At 42.0% G+C, this 25,233-nt stretch overlaps 1 protein-coding gene across 1 annotated transcript in view; it reads left to right on the forward strand.

The window, feature by feature from the left end:
• LOC124613402 (carboxypeptidase B-like) overlaps window positions 1–25,233 on the forward strand; it is a 79,152-nt gene that overhangs the window by 15,882 nt on the left and 38,037 nt on the right. The window contains exons 3-4 of the mRNA XM_047142106.1: window positions 13,257–13,344; window positions 15,319–15,464. Coding sequence (XP_046998062.1) covers window positions 13,257–13,344; window positions 15,319–15,464 — 234 coding nt within the window. The remainder of the gene's footprint in view (window positions 1–13,256; window positions 13,345–15,318; window positions 15,465–25,233) is intronic.

Below are 25,233 nucleotides of genomic sequence, written 5' to 3' on the forward strand. Positions count from 1 at the left end.
TAAGACGACAGGTGAAGTATGGTAGGAGAATAATGTCAACATCGGTAGTGAAGTATGGACTCGTCTTAAGGAGCCAAAACAAAGTTTACAAAAGGTTAGGCTGGTTTAAAGAGATACACGCAACAGAAATAGCAATGTAGACATATAAAACGGCACGGTGCATCCCCACACTACCAATACGTAATAAACGCAAGCGAGAAGAAAAGGACTAACGAAAGCGAGTAAAGAAACTAAGCCTACATGTAGTGTACGAGAGCACTCTAATTCAGGTACAATAGGATTACGTTAAAATGGAGTAATACTAACTATTTTAAATATATGGAAGTATCACCGGTGAGACACTAAACAGAATAACATACAAACACAAGTGTTCAGCAAGAATCCCTAAAAGTCAACGTGACAAAAAACACAACAATAAAAAGATAAAAATACCAATAAAATAGGGCCTACTGATAGTATAAAGAATATACTAAAAATTAAGCAGTAATATGACGAGTTCATTTTTGTCCAAATTCCTCCCTCTATATCAACGTCTTTGTTTTAGTCCCATGCGTTTACTCGATGTGGGTGTGACCGCTCCATTACTGACTGTCCCGACCACCTCACATTTATGTTTCCATAACTACACCACTTTTCGTGGCTTCACTTTTCACTTTCATATGTGAACCCCATAGTCCTTGTACGTTAGCAGCTCCTATTGGTCGCAGTTGGTGACACCTGAAGATGAAGCTTTAGGCTTTGAAACCGGTGGTGCAGTACATAAGAAACTTATCTCAAATGAAGCAGATTTCTTCTTGCAGCGGGCCTCACACGTTTGAGAAGTATTCGAAGATGGGACCCACAGAAGATTTATAAGCAATATTTTTTGTAGACTGACGGCATTTACCCAGTATACCGCCAATGAACTGAAGTCTATCATCCCCCTTATCAAGGGCTGAGCTTATGTGATCATTCCATTTCATATCACTACAAATCTTTACTCAAATATTTGCACGAGTTGACTGACCGAAAAACTCACTGTTTTATAAGAGACTATTTTGTCTGCGTATTGTGCAGTGCACAATTACACATTTGTGATCATTTAAAACAATGTGCCAGTCTTTGCATGTTGAAAACGTGTCGAGATCTGACTGGATATTTGTGCAGCATTTTTCAGATTTAGACTGGGGGAGTAGTCCCCCCAAAGGATGCATCCGTGGTGGGCGTGCCAGGCCTATCGTCAGCCGTGGTCGGAATCCGATTCCTCTAGGATGGTTAGAGGAACCGGATGTCGATGCCACCGGTGTGGAAGTGTAGTCCCAACGTGGCGTAACCCATGGACAGTGTCCCGCAGGGAATCCACTTTCTCATAGAGCCGCCGCACGTTGTTGCGTGTGGTCGTCTATTTGACTGCAGATAACTGCATCATCTGCAGAACGTCTGAGGTTATTGTTAATATTGTCTGCCAGGTCATTAAGATGACAATATGAACAACATGGGTCCGTTCACACTTACCTGGCGCACACGCAAAGCTACTTTAACTTCTCCTTACGATTCTCTATCCAGAACATGCTGCGTACCCCCCCCCCCCCCCCCCCCCATTTCCGAAAAATCCTCAATCCAATCACAAATTTTGTTAGTTACAGCATATAATCGTAATGGTTAGGGGCGACTCAAATGCTTTTCTGGAGTGAAAATATACTGCATTCATATGATTGACTTGATCCATGAATCTCAGGATTTCTTGCGTGAAAACGGCAAATTGAGTTTCGCACGATCTATGTTTTAGAAATCCATGCTTGTGCGGTCATTCTGCTCGAGATACCACTCTGAAATAAGTTGGCATCTGTTATACTGTATCCAGTCACGATTTGGCACATACAATCAGACTAAAGGACCTTTAAAATTTCTGCCTCGAACATAAGTGATACACTCATTTTAAACAGCTAAGCAAGTCTGCGATGTCGCGCGATTGGAGCTCTGCCTAACTTCTGATCAAGCAGAGTATTACTCTAGCAGAAAGGTCTTAGGCACTTTCAGGCTATTGGGACTGTATGATGAACGATTCCATAGAAACGAAATTACTGTTTGGTCTCGTAACAAGGGCGGATGGTTCGGATTACATTTTATGTGGGAACTACCCGTCTCTCTGTTAAAATATGGGAGTGGTCGAGTTGGCACCACCCATTCTTCTATGCGACATATTCTTACCATAAAAATATTGTGGCTGTTGTAATGTTTGCTTTTGGTCTCCAGAAAGCACGCATTTGCTAACTAGGTGCATTTTGTCTCCCCGAGTGTCCTCTTCTATGTTCAGCGACACCAGTGAATTGTAATAGAGGCGGCGAAAGATGATCCCTGACAGCTGGCAGCGCTGTTGCCAGCTTTCAATTGCGAAGCTCAAATGGCTGCAGCAGAAAACAATATAGTCGCACAGCTTCGACAATACTAACGTGTTGCCGGGGAGACGTACCAAAACGCAGTATGTTATTGATTTAGGGGGATGCCGCATGGAGCAACCACAAGAAAACCCACTGCAACTGTCAGGGAACTTCTTTCGCTGACTTTACTATAAAACGTGGTGAACGAGCAATTTCGCTTGGAATCCCACATTGCTCTCCACAGAGTAATACTGGCAAACTACTACTATTAATGTGAGGCAAACCACCTTCCGTCAGACCTAAAGTAACCTCCTCATCTACATGTTCGACCCAAACTACTTCACACCCCTACAAGTCCCCAACATTCTCTTCATCGAGTTATTTATTACTGCTCTGCAAATTACGTTTCTGGAGAACGAAACTCTCCTCTATAAGAATAAACCTGGTTTCCTTACGCAGAGATGTTGCAAAACACATCTTGCTCTACATGTCCATGTGTGGTGTGCGTACTGTAAGACCTTCGGTACACACACCATCAGATTATTTGACTTGTCGCTCTAACGAAGTAAGCGAGTGTCAGCAATATGTCTCGTGGTCTTATCGTGGCGTGTTCATCTTCTGCCGTTAGGTCAGACGATAGAAATGCCACTTGCACGATTAGAGTAGCAGATTGACGTTGAACAACTTTAAACAGAACTTGCTTAATTTTCACACACATTTATTAAAATAATAAAAATCGTAGAAATTACTTAACTTGATTCTGGATGCTGTTTACAACTGACAATCTGAAATTCCTTTGGTCTTGGTGCGTTAATCTTATTCTCACATATCTCTGATACTTGACGAAGTGTCCATTCATTTATCTTCATGGCTATGTAAAGGAATATGATAATCTTATTAGGCGCAGACTGAAACTTGACTATAGACTAACGCAGACTAATGCAGACTGACTAATCGGAGGTCTGTACACTCGTTATAATACATCGAGCGTTCAGGTATCACTGCGCGAGGGTGATCCGCGAGGAGAAAAGGTTCTACGTTAGCAGCAATCTCATTGGCTGCGTTACATACTAATACGCGGATCGGCGGAAGCAGAATTTGATCCGTCTCTAAGACAGCTCCATCTCGTAGTGCGGAGACGGACGAGCGCTGCGCCTGCGCTGTTGTGCTTAGCGGGGCGCGCTCTAGTGGGAAAGTTGTGTATGCGCTGACTACGCGGAACTATGTACACAACACCATGGAATCCAGAGCGCCGTACATAGAAATTCCCAGGTTGATACCGTGTTCTTTGAGTTCTAGAAGACATCTGATACAGTTCCATAGCGTTGTTTAATGAAGAAAATGCGAGCTTACGAAGTATCAGACGACATTTGCAACTCGATTCACAACTTCTTAACAGTTATAACTCAGTACGTAGTTCATAATGGCACCAATCTGATAAATTTAGAGGTAACGTCGGGAATGTCGGAGGCCACTAATGGTTATAATTTAAATGAGTGATGCAGTGGATTCAGTCGGAAGCTCTATGAGGCTGTTCCTAGACTATGCTGTTACCTACAAGAGGTTGCAAGCTCAGATGAGTGTAAAGAAATGCAATAACATGTTGAGTATCGACGATTGGTGCAGTCACTGCCAGCTGACCCTCAACGTATTGTATATAAAGATGCGAAGACGCCCATTACTGTTCGATTACGCGATTGGCGATGAATCACTGAAAACAAGACACTTTGGAGCTACCTGAAATGGAATAACCATCAAAACTGAGAGCAGGGAAAGCAGGTGGCAGGCTGAAATTGATTGGCAGAATCGTAAGGAAATGTCGTTCAACAGTGAAACAAGAGGCTTACAAAACGCATGAGAGACCATGTTGGTTGTTTTTCACTAGTCTGGGACCCTTATCATGTTGCATTGTTACATAATGTAAAGAACATCCAAGGAATGTCACGTTTCGTCAACACATCGATTAATAAGTGCGAGAAATTCTGCTGAGTTGCTCAACAAACTCCGGTGATAGACACTGCAAAACAAAATTATACATTACAGAGAGGTTTACTGTCGTATCATGACTCGGACAACACATTAGTTGCTCCCACATGCGTCTCGAGAAATGGCCAAGACGAGAGAATCAGAAAAATCAGAGGCCATACGTACGTTTATCGACAGTCTTTCTTCCCACTCACCAGCCGCGAATGCAAGGCGGAAGGAAAGTATTGATAGTGGTGCCGGAAGCACTTCCCGCCACCCACGACAAGGTGGCTTAGGGAGTGTAAATATAGATACCCACCCCTTACCACGTTTTCACATTCTCTAACAAGTCACACAGTATTAAACCTAAATTTCACCACCGCTTACTCCCGAAACCTACCCCCATTTTATTCCGCACAGGAGACAGAATCCTTACACATCTTGAGCCATCCGCAAACTTGATGTGATCCCTTACGTTTACTCGAAACCCCATAAAGCTTTCTAACAAGCTCCATCCAATTTAATACTTCCATTTCTCACACAGTTTCAATCTCCTTTCTCACGATTCTATTTCGTCTCGATAATGGAAACTTAGGCTGGTCGCCAAGCCTCAAGAGATCATTCCCATTTGACGTACGTCAGCAACACAACTTCAACACCAGTATCAGCAGGAAAAGATAATCACTATGCAAATCGCCACCTAAGTCAATACCGTGATACGCCAGTATGGTGATGACGAATACACGCTTCCAACGTGCGTTCACCGCGATGTCGCCATCGCAGATGCGACCATCATGATGCTGTAAACAGAACCTGGATTCATCCAAAAAAATGACTTTTGCCATTCGTGCACCCAGGTTCGTCGCAGAGTACACCATCGCAGGCGCTCCTGTCTGCGATGCAGCGTCAGGGGTAACCGCAGCCATGGTCTCCGAGCTGATAGTCCATGCTGCTGCAAATGTCGTCGAACTGTTCGTGCAGAGTCGAACTGTTCGTGCAGATGGTTGTTGTCTTGCAAACGTCCCCACTGTTGACTGAGGGATCGAGATGTGGTTCCACGATCCGTTACAGCCATGCGTATAAGATGCCTCTCATCTCGACTGCTAGTGATACGAGGCCGTTGGGATCCAACACGGCGTTCCGTATTACCCTCCTGAACCCACCGATTCCATATTCTGCTAACAGTCATTGGATCTCGAACAACGCGAGCAGCAATGCCGCGATACTATAAATCGCAATCGCCATAGGCTACAATCCGACCTTTATCAAAGTCGGAAACGTGATGGTACGCATTTCTCCTCCTTACATGAGGCATCATAAAACGTTTCACCAGGCAACGCCGGTCAACTGCTTTTTGTGTATGAGAAATCGGTTGGAAACTTTCCTCGTGTCAGCACGTTGTAGGAGTCGTCAGCGGCGCGAACCTTGTGTGAATGCTCTGAAAAGCTAATCATTTGCATATCACAGCATCTTCTTCCTTTCGGTTAAATTTCGCGTATGTAGCTCACCATCTTCGTGGTGTAGTGATTTTAATGGCCAGTAGTGTAGTTTTCCAGATTTTGTATACCAGAAATGTAATTATCTCCGTAATAAGTCTGCTAAAATGTTCTACGCCTTCTCCATAGAATGATGAATACATCGCCACTCAATTTGCGGATATTCCCACTCTACGGTGTCGACATTGTGAGGCCTTCTGTTAGGATCAAGATTTTCCTCGACAAATCCCTTCTCTTTCGCGACATCTAACATTCTCACTTGATCTGTACTGCCACAGAGACGTGTACTGGTCATGATACCCAGACAGACGACATTCCTTTGTGTACCAAAACCACCAGGGTAGCACTTTTAGGAGAGGATTTGTGTTTCAGTATCTATCCGCACGAGCTAGTCTCCAGAATTACTGATTACACTGAACCGTGACTCGCTTGGCAGTATATTCCTAGCCCATTACCAATGGCCCAATCACAAGCGTTCCAGTCCCTCTTCTGACAACAAGCTCTGTTAACCACTTAAGGTCAATACGGCGATTCTTTCTTCGAAAATGCGCCGGCCGGTTTGCGTCTCCGTCATTGTACCGTTGTCGGGTGGACGTTAAACTCTAACCTTGCTTTGTTCGACAAGCACCATGCTCGGTGCAGTACTGGATTTTGTCCTGGCGGCGAACAGCGGTAAAACGCTACACACTGTTTTTAAGAGGATCTCTTGCCGCTCTGGAATTCCGCTGAAACAGCTGTGAAGGCCACCAGAAGGGCACAACTTTTCCTCCAGTAACAACACTTTTTTCAGTCGTAGGGTGACTTTATATTTGGTGTTTCGAGTGGCACATTTCTGTTCCACTACCCTTCAGCAATCATAATAACTGACTTGACGCCTTGTAGCTGTCCTCTAAAAGGATTAGACAGTGTAGGTGGCAGTTCTGCCACTGATTTATTCCAGCAATGACAATTCACAGAGAGAATTTGCGTTCCACGACTAATCATTATTAACAAAAGTACAGTTGGGGCATGAAACAAATTTTTTACTCGGCTGGGGACATACACGTATTCAGGAAGGACGCAGCATGTGATCCCGGATGGAAAGTCATCGACGGAAGGAAGTAACTTTGGGCGTGACACAGAGAAGCATGTTGGGATCCTTGTTCCTCATACTGTATTTGAATGGCCTGGCATCCAAAATTATTACTTACCTCATTTATTTCTAAGATTTTTCAGTGATCTACAATGAATATCTGAAAAAGGTCTCTCAAATATTCACGCAGATCTTGCTAAGATTTCAGAGTGATACAAAGAATGACAAATAGTTTTAAACACTCATAAATGTAATATTGTGTATTTCACAAAACGCAGAATTACGGTATCCTACGACCAAAATATTGTAGAGGCCCCAGGTTGCTGGCCTGAACAGTAGGTGATGGAGCTGGGTTGTCAGAGGTCAAGAAGCCAGTAGTTCACCTGAATGGGATAACGGTGGAGTGGCGAGTGCCTGGTTGTTGTTCGATGTTAAGTCGAGAAAACAGCATCGTTAAAAGATTAATTTATTGCTCAGCAAACTACAATAGTCGTGACAAAGTTCGGAGAAGCCGATGCCCCCATAGTATAAGCTGTACACACTGTCCTGCAGTTAGTGAGTGGGCTATTGTCCCTGGCAGCCTTCAGCATCACTCAGCCAGTGAAGTGATGGAAGCAGCGACTCAGTAAGGTTGCTGACTTTGGCAGTGGCCAGCAGCAGGCTAGCAGCAGCAGGTTAGAGGCAGCCACGCGACTCAAGGCAGGGCGCGCAAAACCACGTTATGGACCCATCGTGGAGGGGGCGACTCTCAGCAACACTGCTTGCGTACACAAGTGGAAATGGACAGCATAGAGTTTGACCACGCAAGCAATGATGGTTGAGTGGTTGCACGTCCCCTTGCTCGAACTGTAGACCACCAGGGTAGGAGGTCGGTAGTGGCTGCAGTAAGTCTGCTGGTGGCCTTCGGTTGCAGGGCGCTAAGTCGGCAACATCAGGGTCAGTAAGACAGGGCAACAGCTAGCAACGCCACGGTCCAGTGGTAGCAGCGTGCAGATTCATGTCAACTCAAAGAACAGCGTGGACCTCCCGTCAAAAGTGGCCGCAGTCAGACTGCCTACTTCTGTCAAGAAATGAGTTGTATTCATACGGGATCAGCCCATCCTTCTTATGCCAGACACCGAATCCTATCAAGCAAGCCACAACAGAGCCACAGTTTGGACACGACGGGTCATCCATGCCACAGTGGCTTTGCCTTCTGCTGTGTCGGTGATATTACAACTCTAGCCCTGCTGCTGGCTGGGGTATGTTGTACCAGCAGGTCGCTTCTGATGTAAGCGCCAGGCCACTACAGGTCCGACCCACTTTCTTGAGGCTCTTACGTTACCCCTGGCGGCATCTTTATTTTACCTAGCCGCGCCGAGTACACTACTTGCAGCACAACTATATAATTCAGACAACTCATACCAATACCTCGATGTAACATTTTGTATAGGCTAAATCATAGGTGAAGGACCTGCCAGTTTTCGATTTATTGTCAGGATACCGAAAGAATGCGACCGTTCTACAGAGGTATCTGCTTGGATATATCTTCCATGACCAATCTAAGAATATTCAAGAATGTGGGACCCCATACCATATGCCACTAACGGGAGACATTTATCGCTTGCACCTTTGTCGCGCATTTTGCGCAGGGTTGGCGTGGTTAAATCAGATTTGGCATGTTAATTTGAAGGGGTGGCCGGATGACCTTCCTGCCGCCATCTCGTACCCCCTGGCACGGAATCAGAGTACCCCATCTGTCTGCGTCTAGTGGAAATCATGAAAAAGTGTGGATGTGTTGCAAATGTCTGTGAGTCTTGTAACTGAGGTGGGACGTGGGGACCACCCCAGTATTCACCTAGAGGGATGTGGAAAACCGCCTAAAACCACGTCCAGGCTGCCCGGCACACCGGCTTTTGTCGTTAATCCGGCAGGCGGATTCGATCCAGGGCCGGTGCGCCTACCCGAGTCCAGGAAGCAGCGCATTAGCGCTCTCGGCTAACCTGGCGGGTCCACTAACGGGAGAGATTGAACGTATACAAAGAAGGGCGACACGAAAGACCACAGGTTGGTTTGAATATCAGGAGAGCGTCGCACAAACTCTGAAAATTTGAACTGGCACACTCTTGAAGATAGAAGCAAATTCGCCTGCGGGAGCCAGTTTAAAAGGTTTAAAAAACAAATACTAAATGAAAAGTTTAGGTGTTCTCTTTATCCTCTTCGTATCGTTTCCGTGAAGACAAGATTACACTATTTGCAGTACACTCAAAGCCATGTAAGCAGTCGCTCTCCCCACGCTCAGAAGCGCGACTAGAACGGGAAGGAATCCTAACAATGCTCAGTACTGTCTGTCATTGACTTCACAGAAGTTTTCACGGTGCACGGAGGTGACAAAAGGCTGGTATTGTGCTATGCACATATAGAGATAGCGGTAGTATCGCGTACACTAGGTATAAAAGGGCAGAACACTGGTGGAGCTGTCATTCGTGCTTGGATGATTCATGTGAGAAGGTGAACGACGTGATTATGGCCGCACGACTGGAATTAACAGACTTTGAACGCGGAATGGTAGATCGAGCTAGACGCATGGGACATTTCATTTCAGAAATCGTTAGGGAATTCCATATTCCGAGTTTCACAGTGTCAAGAATGTACCGAGGGTACCAAATTTCAAGCACTACCTCTCATCGAGGAAAACGCAATGGCCGACGCCCTCCACTTAACAGCAGCGCTAGCATTGAGTAGTTTGTGCTATCAGACAACATCACTGCGTGAAATAACAGCAGAAATCAATGTGGGACGTACGATGAACGTATCCGATATGACAGTGCAGCGAAATCTGGCGTCAATGGGCTACGGCAGCAGACGACCGACGCTAGTGGTTTTGCCAACAGCACGGCGCCTCCTGCAGCGCCTTTCCTGAGCTCGTAACCATACGGTTTGAATCCAGGATGCTTTTTCTTCGATGGCTCACCTGAGGATGGCTGGCAGTTGTCCAGTTGAAATATCGTGGATGGAAGCTAACGATGACTGGCTGCAAGCCGGAAATCTTTTTGAATATTCAGTTCGCAGGGAAAATTTTAAATTTCACTCCTAGATGGCTGTTAAAACGTGGCCTGGTCAGATGAGTCTCGATTTCAGTTGGTATGAGTTGAGGGTAGGGTTCGAGGGTGGCGCAGACCCACGAAGCCATAGACCCAAGTTGTCAACAAGGCACTGTGCAAGCTGATGATGGCTCCATAACGGTATGGTCAGTGTTCACGTGGATTGGACGCGTCCTATGGTCCAACTGAAACGGTCATTGACTGGAAATGGTTATGTTCGTCTACTTGGGGACCATTTTCAGCCATTCTTGGACTTTATGTCCCCAAATAACGATGTAATGTCACCGAGCCACCATTATTCGCAACTGGTTTGAAGAAAATTCTGGACAATTCGAGCGAATGATTTGGCCATGACATTGCATTACACAAATCCCGTCGATAATTTATGGGGGATAAGCGACAGGTGACTTCGTATACAAAGTCCTGCACTGACAGCACTTTCACAATTTTGAACGGCTATAGAGGTTCAGTATTTCTGTAGGGGACTCCAACGACTTCTTTATAACACGTCGGGTTGTCGTACTACGCCGGGCAAAAGAGGCCCGTCACGGTATTAGGAGGTATCGCATGACTTTTGTCGCCGCAGTATATGTATGTAAATGTAGATGTGGATGTAGATGTTTATGACAGGGTGTAATTGCTGCGCGACTAGCTCTCTGTAGGCTGCATTTTTCGAAGTGGAGAAAGGAAGGCTGATAAGAGTTTAACGCACCGTCGTTAGCGCGGTCGTTAGAGAAGGAGCACAAGCTCCGGTTACCAAAGGATGGGGAAGGAAACCTGCCGTGCCCCTTCCTAAGCAACCATCCCGGAATTTGACTGGAGCGATTTAGGGAAATCACGAAAAACCTAAACCTGTTTGGGCGGACGGAGGTATGAAGTGTCGTCCTCCCAAATGCGAGTCCGTTGGCTGACTACTGCGCCACATCGCTCGGCTGCATTTTTCGATACGTGCTTTTTATGACTCTCCTTGCACGCCATGCGACACCATCTTAAATTGCAATGTGCGGAAAATAATGTATCGACAACAGAAACTAGCTCACCACACCTTGTCTGGTTCCCATTGGTCTCTGTCCACGGTGAAAAATTCATTATAGTTAAGATAATGCTTGTTACGAAACAGCTTTCTGCTGTTTTCCTCGAGCTACATCCTTCTGCATCATACGTTAAATGCATGTTTACAAATTTCTGTGACAAATGATGCTTCATTTTTGACAGCCAATCGCAAATGTAAATCTCCATCCCAGATTCCTACTTACTGGTTTACTAAATAGGACTACCAACGTCGATGACACGTAGAGGTTTTTGTTGTAAAATCACTCATTTTACATACTCGTGTGTCACAGGCATCCCTCATTCAAGACCTCAGTCCAACAGCAATATTAATTTCAGACTATTGACTCCTAGTCTGAAAATACTCAGTTTAAGATGCTCTAGCGGCTGTATAGTTTTAATCCAAATGCTGAGACACTGTTCTTAGCAATACTAATACTACAATCGTGTTGCACAAGGACTGTTTGTGCGGTTATATATATACATATGAAGAATCGAAATGGAAAACATTCTACGTGTCATTAATGAAAGGAAAAAAGAAAAAGAAAACAAAACGCGTTCTCGGAACTCTGTTGCGTATTCATAGCTTTGATAGAGGTGGTAAAGCACGTATAAAGTGAAACTTCCAGGCAGATGAAAGCTGTGTGCCGGACCGAGACTCGAACTTGGAGTAGAGTCTCGGTCCGGCTCACAGTTCTACTCTGCCAGGAAGTTTCATATCTCAGCTGCACAGTGAAAAATTTCATTCACGTAGAAAGTGTTTAAAACATGCCTTAGTAGATGGCTCATTGTCTTTGACCCGAGCTGCGCTTGCCTTTGGTGTTTCAAAATTTAAGGAATATTAACAGTGGTTCTTATTCACTACAGTTCTACTTCTTAAAAACGTAAAGTATTATTTCTGTGCTTGTATTATCACAAATAAAACTTAGTGCCGCAGTATTAATGGTATTTGGAAGAAAAACTTTCTTTTTATTTTGTTGAAACCACGTCTTTCACACCACTGCTATGTACAAAACACAAGTTCATTCTCTAAAACAAAACAGTAACCAATGAAAGTTAATAATGATTTCTAACTATATAAATAGCGCCATTTACGATTTAGAAACGACAGGCCCGTCTTCACACGACTGTTTACTCTTATAGTACATTTATTGTTGGTTACATTAGCTGTTGGCCAGTTTTCTTCCAACGAGTAATGTAAACAACAGGAAATGTAATATGAAGATGAACAGCCGTCTTGAGATGAACTTGTCGGTTAGAAACCGGTAACGGCACTATTTATATAAATAAATAGCATTATTATCACTGGTTGTTTGCTGTTTTATTCTTTGCAAGAATCAGCCTGTAAATTCTTTCTTGTACAGCAGCAAGAAACAGCATGGAGAAAAGCACAGCTCAAAAAGAAATGATGCACGTAACCCAAAACGGAATGGTTGATACCCTTTTCTTCTCCGCACGCACCTTGTTAGAAAAATCTATACCACTTTCACGGAGATGCTCCTTGAAATGAAGCTAAGTCTTGCGACCGCTACGATGAGCACTTTTGGGCGTAACCTAACGTCATACCAACTACGCGTCGGTATTGTGACGTATACCTACATCTATAGCAACATCCATACTGTGAAAAGCCCTGTGGAATGCATGGCATAGGTAGCGTCTCACTTTCTCGGTCATTACTGATCTTTCCCCCTCCATTTGTGTGTGGTAAGTGGAAAATTCTTTGTGCACGCCTTACTTATTAAAAAAGCCTATTACTGCATAAGCCAATCATTTGCTGTGGAGCAACATTTGTAATTGTACCTTTCTGTTTGTAATGCGTATCAATCTTTTGTAGGAGACATACTTATTTAAGAATTTTAGCATATTGCCGCTGCCAACCGATCGAGTGGTGAAGAGATGCCGGGGCTGGACTTCAGTTAAGTAGTTTTAATTCGACATGGTACCACGGTACTATAGGTTTTAATTTTAATGTTAACTGTGCCTTACTCTGCCATGTTATAGTAATTTTATGCTTCTGAAGAAGGCTAGATTAATTTAGTCGAAACCTGGTAAAGACTAGAAAATTTGCGCAACTGAGGCTGATTCTTCAAAATATTAAATATTAGAAATACGAGCATATGCTTAATGTTAATTTAAAAATTAAAATTTCCCCATCAGTAAGTGATTCTGCTTGTACCCACGCCTCGAATACTTATACACTTCTACTTACTTGTGTTTTTATATGTCACAGGACCGAATGTGGAGGAAGACCCGATCCACTGAAATTACAGGATGCGTTGGAGTGGATGGTAACAGGAACTTTAATTTTCACTGGAATGGTAAGAGGAATTGCATATAGCACATGGAATTTTTATTTTATTGCCTAAGACTCAAACACACATAATACTTATTCCACACAGCACAGGGGTATAACCTTCGATAGTGTCACAAATGAAAATCATAAAATTGTAGGTGATTTACAGTATTAAGTAATTTGGTTAACCAGTTTTCCTGTTACAAGACAGTCATCAGACTATAACAGAAGATCGTCATCAAACAAGATGTAGCGCTGGTTAACAACACTCCAAAAGACATTACATGGGGGGAACGAGAGACAAATACAAAGTAAATCTAATCTTTGACAATGCAATAGTAACATAACTGAAAATATTAAAGCCGAATAGTTTGTAAATGTAAAGGGAACACAGCAGGAAAATACTAAGACAAAACATAAAGAAAACATGAGCAAAGCATTACACTCAAAAGAAGAGAAGATGTACATGTGGTGAAACAGCCCAATAAACCTATACAACAATTTAAATGAATTTAATATTTAAGTAACACAAAATATGATAATATGAATCAAGATCACTTAGGAACAACTTGAAAAAGTTTTACATGTGGAAGGTGATTTAGAAAAAGATTGAAAGATATAACTGGAAATTGTAACAGGAAATACAAAACTAAACTATGTGTCAGTGTTTTGAATAATTAATCTCACTGCATGGAAAATGTACTTATAATCAAACAACAGAATACATGAAGCAGACGCACAGTCACAGTTAAATAAATAAATGTAGGGAAAATGGAGAAATAGGAAGTAACAGACTGTGTGGAAAGAATTGGTCTCATAAGAGGCTTGAATGAAGTTTAGGAGAGGGGAAGCATTAAGCGGTGTCTGGTCATTTATCGTTAGATGAGGACTGTGTGACAGATGTTTATCGATTTCCAGGAGGTTCCAAAAGATTCAGTTTTTACCCTCTTTTAGCTAAGTGACGGCCATGGGACTGTGACTGGTAGCTGTACCTTTCATATAAAATTATATACTTAATTAGGTATAAACCGTTCTGTGTTGTCACCACAGTGTTTTTGGGGAAACTAAAATATTCAATTTGCGACTTGTTTCCAAAAACTGAAACGAGAAGAAATATATCGCTGAATAACTAATTAGAGTGGATTAGATACATTTTTGGTTCTATAGATCTACTGTGATATAGAACGTGTCATAAAAAAAACATATAATACGTAAGTACAAAAAAGAAAGAGAAATGTTGATGTCCCTTCCTCGGGTCCTAAGTGAAATGCCCCTCTCGGGAATCGCATGAGGCAAAAGCATTGTATAAATATTTTCATTAAATAAGTAATAACAAATGTGTTCAAAACATATAATCGTGCAATAAATCAAGTTGTAGATGAATAATTTTTAGCCTATTGTAGTAACGCTTCTTGTAACGGAAACTCAGTTTACAACACTTATAACTCTGATTACACTACTGCACTCGATTTATGCCGAAGTAAGGTTTTATGTAACATCCACATCTTTGGGTGTTATTAATGATATACACATAGGCCGGTTCTATTAAGAAACTCTCCAAAGGAGCGGAAGAAATTAGACACCAATAAATCATTATCCTTTAGGCCTTAGGTTTTTAGCTCTCTGAGTTTGTCTGAAGGAGCTGACGCATTTCTGCTGCCGAGGACAATGAATTACCGCCCCATATTCCACTTTACCAACGGTCTGCACCATTTTGTTTTGTCATTATAACAGCATGCCACAGTGGTGTGGGACAGAACTTTGTTGTGTACCAGATGTAGACTAGTACTTGCACACACACTCACTTACACACACGCATACACACACACACACACACACACACACACACATACACTCTCACTCACTTTGGAACGATATGTTGCCCTGTGTAAGACACTATTTTCACCAAAATATGTTTTGCAACATTTTGTTCACTTAGGCCTAGAATGATACTTGTATTATGTATTAATCTGCAAGCTGTACATTTCTGCTTTTTCAGAGACGGGCTCCAGCAACGACCCCTGTTCTGACACTTATGCTGGGCCTATGGATTTCTCCGAGGTGGAGACCAGTTATCTGAGGAACCACATCAACAGGAACATCGATCGTATCAAGCTCTACCTTACGTTCCACAGCTATGGCCCTGTGAGTACTTAATGCACTATTTTCCAAAGTTACATAAAGTGCTACTTGGTAAACAATATATTATAACCTAATATAGAACGAATATGAAGTTTTGGTGCTTCATAAGTAAATGAAAAACAATTGACATGGGGAAAATTAACGTTTTTCAAATGAACAGTAGCATTTTGTTTGTGAGGAAATAACTTTATTTATAGAAAATCCAAGATCTGTGTAATTTACATTGTCGCTTAAGAACAATTATTTCAATCAAGTAACGACCATTATCTTGTATACAATTATCAATTCTCTGCTAGAACGTTACTCATAACTCGAGCAAACAGGCGCTGATCAATCGTACACTCCACTTTCTTAGTACACCTTTCAGTTCTGGTCAACTTTGGATTTTCTTACATAGACACACCAGTTCAAATGCCCTCACAAAGAAAAGCCACACGTGGACAACTCTGATGTTCTGAGTGGCACGGCAAGTCATCAAAATGAGAAATGAAGTCTCCAGTGAAAATGTTCGACACAATTGACATGGTTGCAGTTTAGATGTGTGATGTTCCATAATCCTTTTGAAAACAAAACTTTCTCACGTGCATCAGTCGTATTCACAATTCTATAAAAAATAATGCGTTGATCATGCGTATGTAACGTACGGAGCCCATCGCCATTGTTGGACAGTCCTCCTGCAAAACGTGAGGTGCAATTACGTCAGCAACTGCTGCAGTACACCGCACAGTCTCACGTGGAGGTCTAAGAGGCCTATCATGAACTGCACAAGGCTTTTCAGGGAACTAAAGAACGATAATTCAAGTGAAAATGGGTGCATCACTCGTAAACACAGCGGCATTTGAATCTTCCTCAAAGACCTTTCTCCCATGCGCAGCGATGATTTCTCATTATTGGAAGTCTCTGAATCTGTTGGACGGATGGTAACATTTTCCTCTCTTACTCACAGTTTCTCATCCAAGAACAGCGTGCATACTGGTGTACGAATCGTCTTCTGCTAATTGCTGCTCTCGTAATGGCTGTGCTTCCATTGTTCTCGCTTTTTTCCAACAGGTCTTGGCGGCTTTGTTAACTGTTGTTCCTAAAAGCTGTAACCCACCATATGATCATAGTACGACTGGAAGTTGTGTGATTAAAAAAGCGACGAAATATTCGACACGTTACTGCACAGACTCAGTATTTAGCAATATGGTATGGAAACCAGACACGCGATGCTCTATAGCCGATTTTTTCATTGCAACTGAAATGGCAATCAGTCCGGAAGTGAATGACAGTGAAGTATGAGCCATCTCAAAAAAATGGTTCAAATGGCTCTGACCACTATGGGACTTAACTGCTGAGGTCGTTAGTACCCTAGAACTTAGAACTACTTAAACCTAACTAACCTAAGGACATCACAGACATCCACGCCCGAGTCAGGATTCAAACCTGCGATCGTAGCGGTCGAGCGGTTCCACACTGTAGCACCTAAAACCGCTCGGCCACTCTGGCCGGTTGTGCCGTCTCCCTCCCACCACTGACAACTGTGTAGCAGCCAGTAGCCAGTCCTTTTCCCATACGTCACCCTGCATTTACTCTAGTTTTGAGTCCTGTCAAACTGATAAATTTTTACAGTGATTCAGTCAAGTACTCTTCCATTATCTCACTCAACCTCAAAACACTGAGTTGACATATTGTGTTGATTTAGCAACTTCATTAAACTTATTCTATTATACTGAGTATTGTTTCTATAATTCCACTGAAGTAGATATGATTTGCCTGTTCTGCGTCACACCCCTTTGATCACAATTTTTAGCCAAAATCATTTAGTCAGCACAAATTAATTAAAGTAACATGGGCAAGAGTAATTATGCAACCTCATCAGCGCACTGCACCACATGAAAGATAATATGGAAGAGTTCAGTCCTACATAAGCACATAACAAATCTAAATCAGAAAATCGAAATCAAATCGTAAGTAATTAATGTACCCATACGTTTAAGAATAAAAATACAGACAAATGATCACCACCAAAAAACCAGCCGACGGTTAGTACGAACCCGCAATCATGTGATAAGTTACAAAGGCCTGAAACCAAATAGAAATCAATCCCCATACAAACTAAGGCATTGAAAAGTTAAACCCCGCACAAATGGCGGGTTTGAAATAGAAATCAAGTAAGAACAAAAACGAAAATCGTAAGTAAATACAACCACACATCGATATGAAGACAAAAACAGGTCTCTCTTTCTATAGTTATCAAAATCGAAATAAAGAAATCGTAAGTAAATCGGTTTCATAGATACAAGTTAAATCTAAATATCATAACAACTAATCAAGCAATCTTTCTGCTCCACTGTTCCATGTATACAATTAATGGTGGAAAATGGAAAAAAAGAAGAACATTTTGAAAAATCCATGGGGTACTCCCTTTGATCCTCAAAAATGGCCGAAAATGATTAATTTATTTTTGGTGAAGATAAAAATTTAAAGGCCATAAATAAGTTTTCTTATACAATAAATACGATGTATAATAATATAAGTGAAGAAAGTAATAATGGTATGAGTGAGAGAATGAATGAGAGTGTGAATAGAACAGCATTTGAAAGTATGTTGGTAAATAAACTACACCAATTATGTAAAGCCAATAATATTCGTGGCTATAGTACTCGCAACAGAAACAAACTAATTCAACAACTAACACAATATCACAACACACCTGACCAACTAAAACACATCTATGACATGACGCTTTTAGAACTTAAATCCTATTGCAAAAATAGCAACATTCGAGGTTACTACAAATTTAATAGAGGAGACCTCATCAGGCATATTATTAATTCGAATCCTCAACCAAGTTCCATAACACAAATGCCCTTTTACTATGACACAGATCAAAACACATTTATTAAGCCCACAGCACGAGATCGACTTAATGTAGCGATGAAAGATAAGGCATTCACTGAAAAAATTCAAAGCAGACTTGAAACATGGACGTTTGAACAACCGCACATCAAAACAAAAAAGGATCCAGTGGTTTCATTTATAAACAGAATAACTAAAGCTCTAACTAAGAGAATCGAAAGTGCACTACATAAGCACAACGTTATAAAGTTAATGTACAACTAACATGTGATTACATTAAAGGCAGAGAGGTGCAAGAGTTCAATTTCAAAACCCCAAACGATAAGATTTTAGAATCAACCAACCTAAGAGTGTACATGCGCTCTATTAAAGACAAACTCTTAAGAGAAATGAGTGAATTTCAAGGTTGAGGATCAGGTTGGTCATTACACACAATTAAAAAATTTGAACTAAGAATTAATCAGTATACACCATAATCGGGCAGGTAGGTTAGAAAATTTAAAAAGGGAAATGGATAGGTTAAAGTTAGATATAGTGGGAATTAGTGAAGTTCGGTGGCAGGAGGAACAAGACTTCTGGTCAGGTGACTACAGGGTTATAAACACAAAGTCAAATAGGGGTAATGCAGGAGTAGGTTTAATAATGAATAGGAAAATAGGAATGTGGGTAAGCTACTACAAACAGCATAGTGAACGCATTATTGTGGCCAAGATAGATACGAAGCCCACACCTACTACAGTAGTACAAGTTTATATGCCAACTAGCTCTGCAGACGACGAAGAAATTGAAGAAATGTATGATGAAATAAAATAAATTATTCAGATAGTGAAGGGAGACGAAAATTTAATAGTCATGGGTGACTGGAATTCGAGTGTAGGAAAAGGGAGAGAAGGAAACGTAGTAGGTGAATATGGATTGGGGGACAGAAATGAAAGAGGAAGCCGTCTGGTAGAATTTTGCACAGAGCACAACATAATCATAACTAACACTTGGTTTAAGAATCATGAAAGAAGGTTGTATACATGGAAGAACCCTGGAGATACTAAAAGGTATCAGATAGATTATATAATGGTAAGACAGAGATTTAGGAACCAGGTTTTAAATTGTAAGACATTTCCAGGGGCAGATGTGCACTCTGACCACAATCTATTGGTTATGAACTGCAGATTGAAACTGAAGAAACTGCAAAAAGGTGGGAATTTAAGGAGATGGGACCTGGATAAACTGAAAGAACCAGAGGTTGTACAGAGTTTCAGGGAGAGCATAAGGGAACAATTGAAAGGAATGGGGGAAAGAAATACAGTAGAAGAAGAATGGGTAGCTCTGAGGGATGAAGTAGTGAAGGCAGCAGACGATCAAGTAGGTAAAAAGAAGAGGGTTAGTAGAAATCCTTGGGTAACAGAAGAAATATTGAATTTAATTGATGAAAGGAGAAAATATAAAAATGCAGTAAATGAAGCAGGCAAACGTCTCGAAATGAGATCGACAGGAAGTGCAAAATGGCTAAGCAGGGATGGCTAGAGGACAAATGTAAGGATGTAGAGGCTTATCTCACTAGGGGTAAGATAGATACTGCCTACAGGAAAATTAAAGAGACCGTTGGAGATAAGAGAACCACATGTATGAACATCAAGAGCTCAGATGGAAACCCAGTTCTAAGCAAAGAAGGGAAAGCAGAAAGGTGGAAGGTGTATATAGAGGGTCTATACAAGGGCGATGCACTTGAGGACAATATTATGGAAATGGAAGAGGATGTAGATGAAGATGAAATGGGAGATACGATACTGCGTGAAGAGTTTGACAGAGCACTGAAGGACCTGAGTCGAAACAAGGCCCCCGGAGTAGACAAAATTCCATTGGAACTACTGACGGCCTTGGGAGAGCCAGTCCTGACAAAACTCTACCATCTGGTGAGCAAGATGTACGAAACAGGCGAAATACCCTCAGACTTCAAGAAGAATATAATAATTCCAATCCCAAAGAAAGCAGGTGTTGACAGATGTGAAAATTACCGAACCATCAGTTTAATAAGCCACAGCTGCAAAGTACTAACACGAATTCTTTACAGACGAATGGAAAAACTAGTAGAAGCCGACCTCGGGGAAGATCAGTTCGGATTCCGTAGAAATACTGGAACACGTGAGGCAATACTGACCTTACGACTTATCTTAGAAGAAAGATTAAAGAAAGGCAAACCTACGTTTCTAGCATTTGTAGACTTAGAGAAAGCTTTTGACAATGTTGACTGGAATACTCTCTTTCAAATTCTAAAGGTGGCAGGGGTAAAATGCAGGGAGCGAAAGGCTATTTACAACTTGTACAGAAACCAGATGGCAGTTATAAGAGTTGAGGGACATGAAAGGGAAGCAGTGGTTGGGAAGGGAGTAATACAGGGTTGTAGCCTCTCCCCGATGTTATTCAATCTCTATATTGAGCAAGCAGTAAAGGAAAGAAAAGAAAAATTTGGAGTAGGTATTAAAATCCATGGAGAAGAAATAAAAACTTTGAGGTTCGCCGATGACATTGTAATTCTGTTAGAGACAGCAAAGGACTTGGAAGAGCAGTTGAACGGAATGGATGGTGTCTTGAAGGGAGGATATAAGATGAACATCAACAAAAGCAAAACGAGGATAATGGAATGTAGTCGAGTTAAGTCGGGTGATGCTGAGGGTATCAGATTAGGAAATGAGACACTTGAAGTAGTAAAGGAGTTTTGCTATTTGGGGAGCAAACTAACTGATGATGGACGAAGTAGAGAGGATATAAAATGTAGACTGGCAATGGCAAGGAAAGCGTTTCTGAAGAAGAGAAATTTGTTAACATCGAGTATAGATTTAAGTGTCAGGAAGTTATTTCTGAAAGTATTTGTATGGAGTGTAGCCATCTATGGATGTGAAACATGGACAGTAAATAGTTTGGACAAGAAGAGAATAGAAGCTTTTGAAATGTGGTGCTACACAAGAATGCTGAAGATTAGATGGGTAGATCACATAACTAATGATGAAGTATTGAATAGGATTGGGGAGAAGAGAAGTTTGTGGCACAACTTGACCAGAAGAAGGGATCGGTTGGTAGGACATGTTCTGAGGCATCAAGGGATCACCAATTTAGTATTGGAGGGCAGCGTGGAGGGTAAAAATCATAGGGGGAGACCAAGAGATGACTACACTAAGCAGATTCAGAAGGATGTAGGTTGCAGTAGGTACTGGGAGATGAAGAAGCTTGCACAGGATAGAGTAGCATGGAGAGCTGCATCAAACCAGTCTCAGGACTGAAGACCACAACAACGAACACCATATTCAGGAGCAACTTACTCTGATTTACCATATCACATCAGGTCCAAACAGGTGGTACTAAACATAATGAATAAAGATGATAAGTGCTTTCTGTATTGTTTGAAGGGTCACTTGAATCCATTACATCGTTTATCAAATCCAACAAGTGTACATCAACATTACAACTGATATCGACGAAGCATTAAAAGACGTTGAATTTCCTGTAGCACTTAAAGATATACCAAAGATTGAGAAAATATTAGGATTACAAATCAGTGTGTTTGGTCATGATGAAAAACATATAATTTATCCACTATACCCACACAAACGAAGAATACCAGCTGAAAATCCTGTAGATCTATTAATAGCAACTGAAGATGAACAAAAACACTATTGTTTAATTCGTAACCTATCACGTTTACTTTCATCTCAAGTAAATAAAAACGAACACAAGAAATATATATGTAGAAGTTGTATGCTGTGCTTTAATGATGAATCTAAATACAAAACTCATATGCAGGGCTATTGTAATAATGAAACTGTTAAGATTGTAATGCCAGATAAAAGAAGCTAAATCTTCTTTAAGAACATTCAAAACACAATTAGTGTACCATATGTTATTTATGATGACTTCGAATGTTTAATCCCTAAGATTGATCCCAACACACAAGACACTGCCAAGAAAAGTAGATGTGACCAAAAGCATGAACCATGTAGTTATGCATACTGTATGATTAGGAATGGCACATTTATAAAGTTTAAGCGTTACAGAGGTCCGGAGGCACCAAAGAAGTTTATTGAAAGCCTAACAGAATAAACCAAGAAGATTCATCAAGTGTATAAAAAAGTTGTACCACTAGAAATGACTGAAGAAAATGAAACACAATATGAATGTTCTGAGAACTGTACATACTGCAATTGCGAATACACAGAAAAGAATATAAAAGTTCGTTATCATGATCATATTACTGGTAAATTCATAGCACCCGCATGTAATGAATGTAATTTAAAACTAAAAGCACCAAATTTTGTTCCTGTCTTTATGCATAATCTTAGTGGTTATGATTCTCGTCTGTTTGTTAAAGAACTAGGATGCACAAATGAAGACATAGAAGTTACTCCAAATAATGAAGAAAAATACATATCATTTAGCAAGAATGCTAAAGAAGGTGTGAAGTTAAGGTTTGATGACTCATTTAGGTTTATGCCTAAATCCCTTGCATCACTCATTAAGAATCTGAAACCTGAATAAATGGCTATTACAAAACGGTTTTTCGATGATGTGGCATTAAAACTTGTAACTAGAAAAGGTGTTTATCCATATGACTATATGAACTCTTGGGACAAGTTTAATGAAACACAACTTCCAACTGTAGAAGCCATTTACAATAGCATTGAACAAGAAGACGTATCAAATGATGATTATTAACATGCAGCAAATGTTTGGAATCACTTTAATTTACAGAATATGGACGAATATCACGTTTTATATTTAAAGACTGATGTGTTACTGCTTGCTGATGTGTTTGAATGTTTTAGAGCTACTTGTATGAAAGCTTATGATCTCAATCCAGCACAATATTACACAAGTCCAGGTTTAGCATGGGATGCAATGTTGAAAATGACTAAAATAAAATTAGACATGATAACAGATTATGATATGATTCTAATGATTGAAAAAGGAATAAGAGGTGGTACATCACAATGCTGCCAAAGGTATGCTCAAGCAAATAACAAGTGAACAACTATGATCCAACACAAGAAAGTACATACATCGCATATTTAGATGCTAACAACTTATATGGTTGGGCAATGAATAAATATTTGCCATACAAAGATTTCAAATGGTTAACGAGAGAATAAATAAAACAACTTGACATCAAACATATACCAAGGAACAACGACACAGGTCAAATCTTAGAAGTTGGTTTAGAATATCCACAAGAAATGCACGATCAACATAAAGACATTCCTTTAGATTTAGAGAACATGTGCTCCCAATTCAAAACAGCCAAAACGGCGTGGATCATTATACAACAAAGATAAATACGTTATACACTATAGAAATTTACAGCAGTGTATAAAATTTGGACTGAAACTTAAAGAGATACACAGAGTTCTTAGCTTCAAACAGTCTGATTGGTTAAGCAAGTATATACACTCCTGGAAATTGAAATAAGAACACCGTGAATTCATTGTCCCAGGAAGGGGAAACTTTATTGACACATTCCTGGGGTCAGATACATCACATGATCACACTGACAGAACCACAGGCACATAGACACAGGCAACAGAGCATGCACAATGTCGGCACTAGTACAGTGTATATCCACCTTTCGCAGCAATGCAGGCTGCTATTCTCCCATGGAGACGATCGTAGAGATGCTGGATGTAGTCCTGTGGAATGGCTTGCCATGCCATTTCCACCTGGCGCCTCAGTTGGACCAGCGTTCGTGCTGGACGTGCAGACCGCGTGAGACGACGCTTCATCCAGTCCCAAACATGCTCAATGGGGGACAGATCCGGAGATCTTGCTGGCCAGGGTAGTTGACTTACACCTTCTAGAGCACGTTGGGTGGCACGGGATACATGCGGACGTGCATTGTCCTGTTGGAACAGCAAGTTCCCTTGCCGGTCTAGGAATGGTAGAACGATGGGTTCGATGACGGTTTGGATGTACCGTGCACTATTCAGTGTCCCCTCGACGATCACCAGTGGTGTACGGCCAGTGTAGGAGATCGCTCCCCACACCATGATGCCGGGTGTTGACCCTGTGTGCCTCGGTCGTATGCAGTCCTGATTGTGGCGCTCACCTGCACGGCGCCAAACACGCATACGACCATCATTGGCAGCAAGGCAGAAGCGACTCTCATCGCTGAAGACGACACGTCTCCATTCGTCCCTCCATTCACGCCCGTCACGACACCACTGGAGGCGGGCTGCACGATGTTGGGGCGTGAGCGGAAGACGGCCTAACGGTGTGCGGGACCGTAGCCCAGCTTCATAGAGACGGTTGCGAATGGTCCTCGCCGATACCCCAGGAGCAACAGTGTCCCTAATTTGCTGGGAAGTGGCGGTGCGGTCCCCTACGGCACTGCGTAGGATCCTACGGTCTTGGCGTGCATCCGTGCGTCGCTGCGGTCCGGTCCCAGGTCGACGGGCACGTGCACCTTCCGCCGACCACTGGCGACAACATCGATGTACTGTGGAGACCTCACGCCCCACGTGTTGAACAATTCGGCGGTACGTCCACCCGGCCTCCCGCTTGCCCACTATACGCCCTCGCTCAAAGTCCGTCAACTGCACATACGGTTCACGTCCACGCTGTCGCGGCATGCTACCAGTGTTAAAGACTGCGATGGAGCTCCGTATGCCACGGCAAACTGGCTGACACTGACGGCGGCGGTGCACAAATGCTGCGCAGCTAGCGCCATTCGACGGCCAACACCGCGGTTCCTGGTGTGTCCGCTGTGCCGTGCGTGTGATCATTGCTTGTACAGCCCTCTCGCAGTGTCCGGAGCAAGTATGGTGGGTCTGACACACCAGTGTCAATGTGTTCTTTTTTCCATTTCCAGGAGTGTAGATCTAAACACACAGATGAGAACCAAAGCAACAAATGAGTTTGAAAAGGACTTCTACAAATTGATGAACAACAG

Source organism: Schistocerca americana, chromosome 4 (genome assembly GCF_021461395.2).
Source record: "Schistocerca americana isolate TAMUIC-IGC-003095 chromosome 4, iqSchAmer2.1, whole genome shotgun sequence".
Classification (NCBI taxonomy): Eukaryota; Metazoa; Arthropoda; class Insecta; order Orthoptera; family Acrididae; genus Schistocerca; species Schistocerca americana.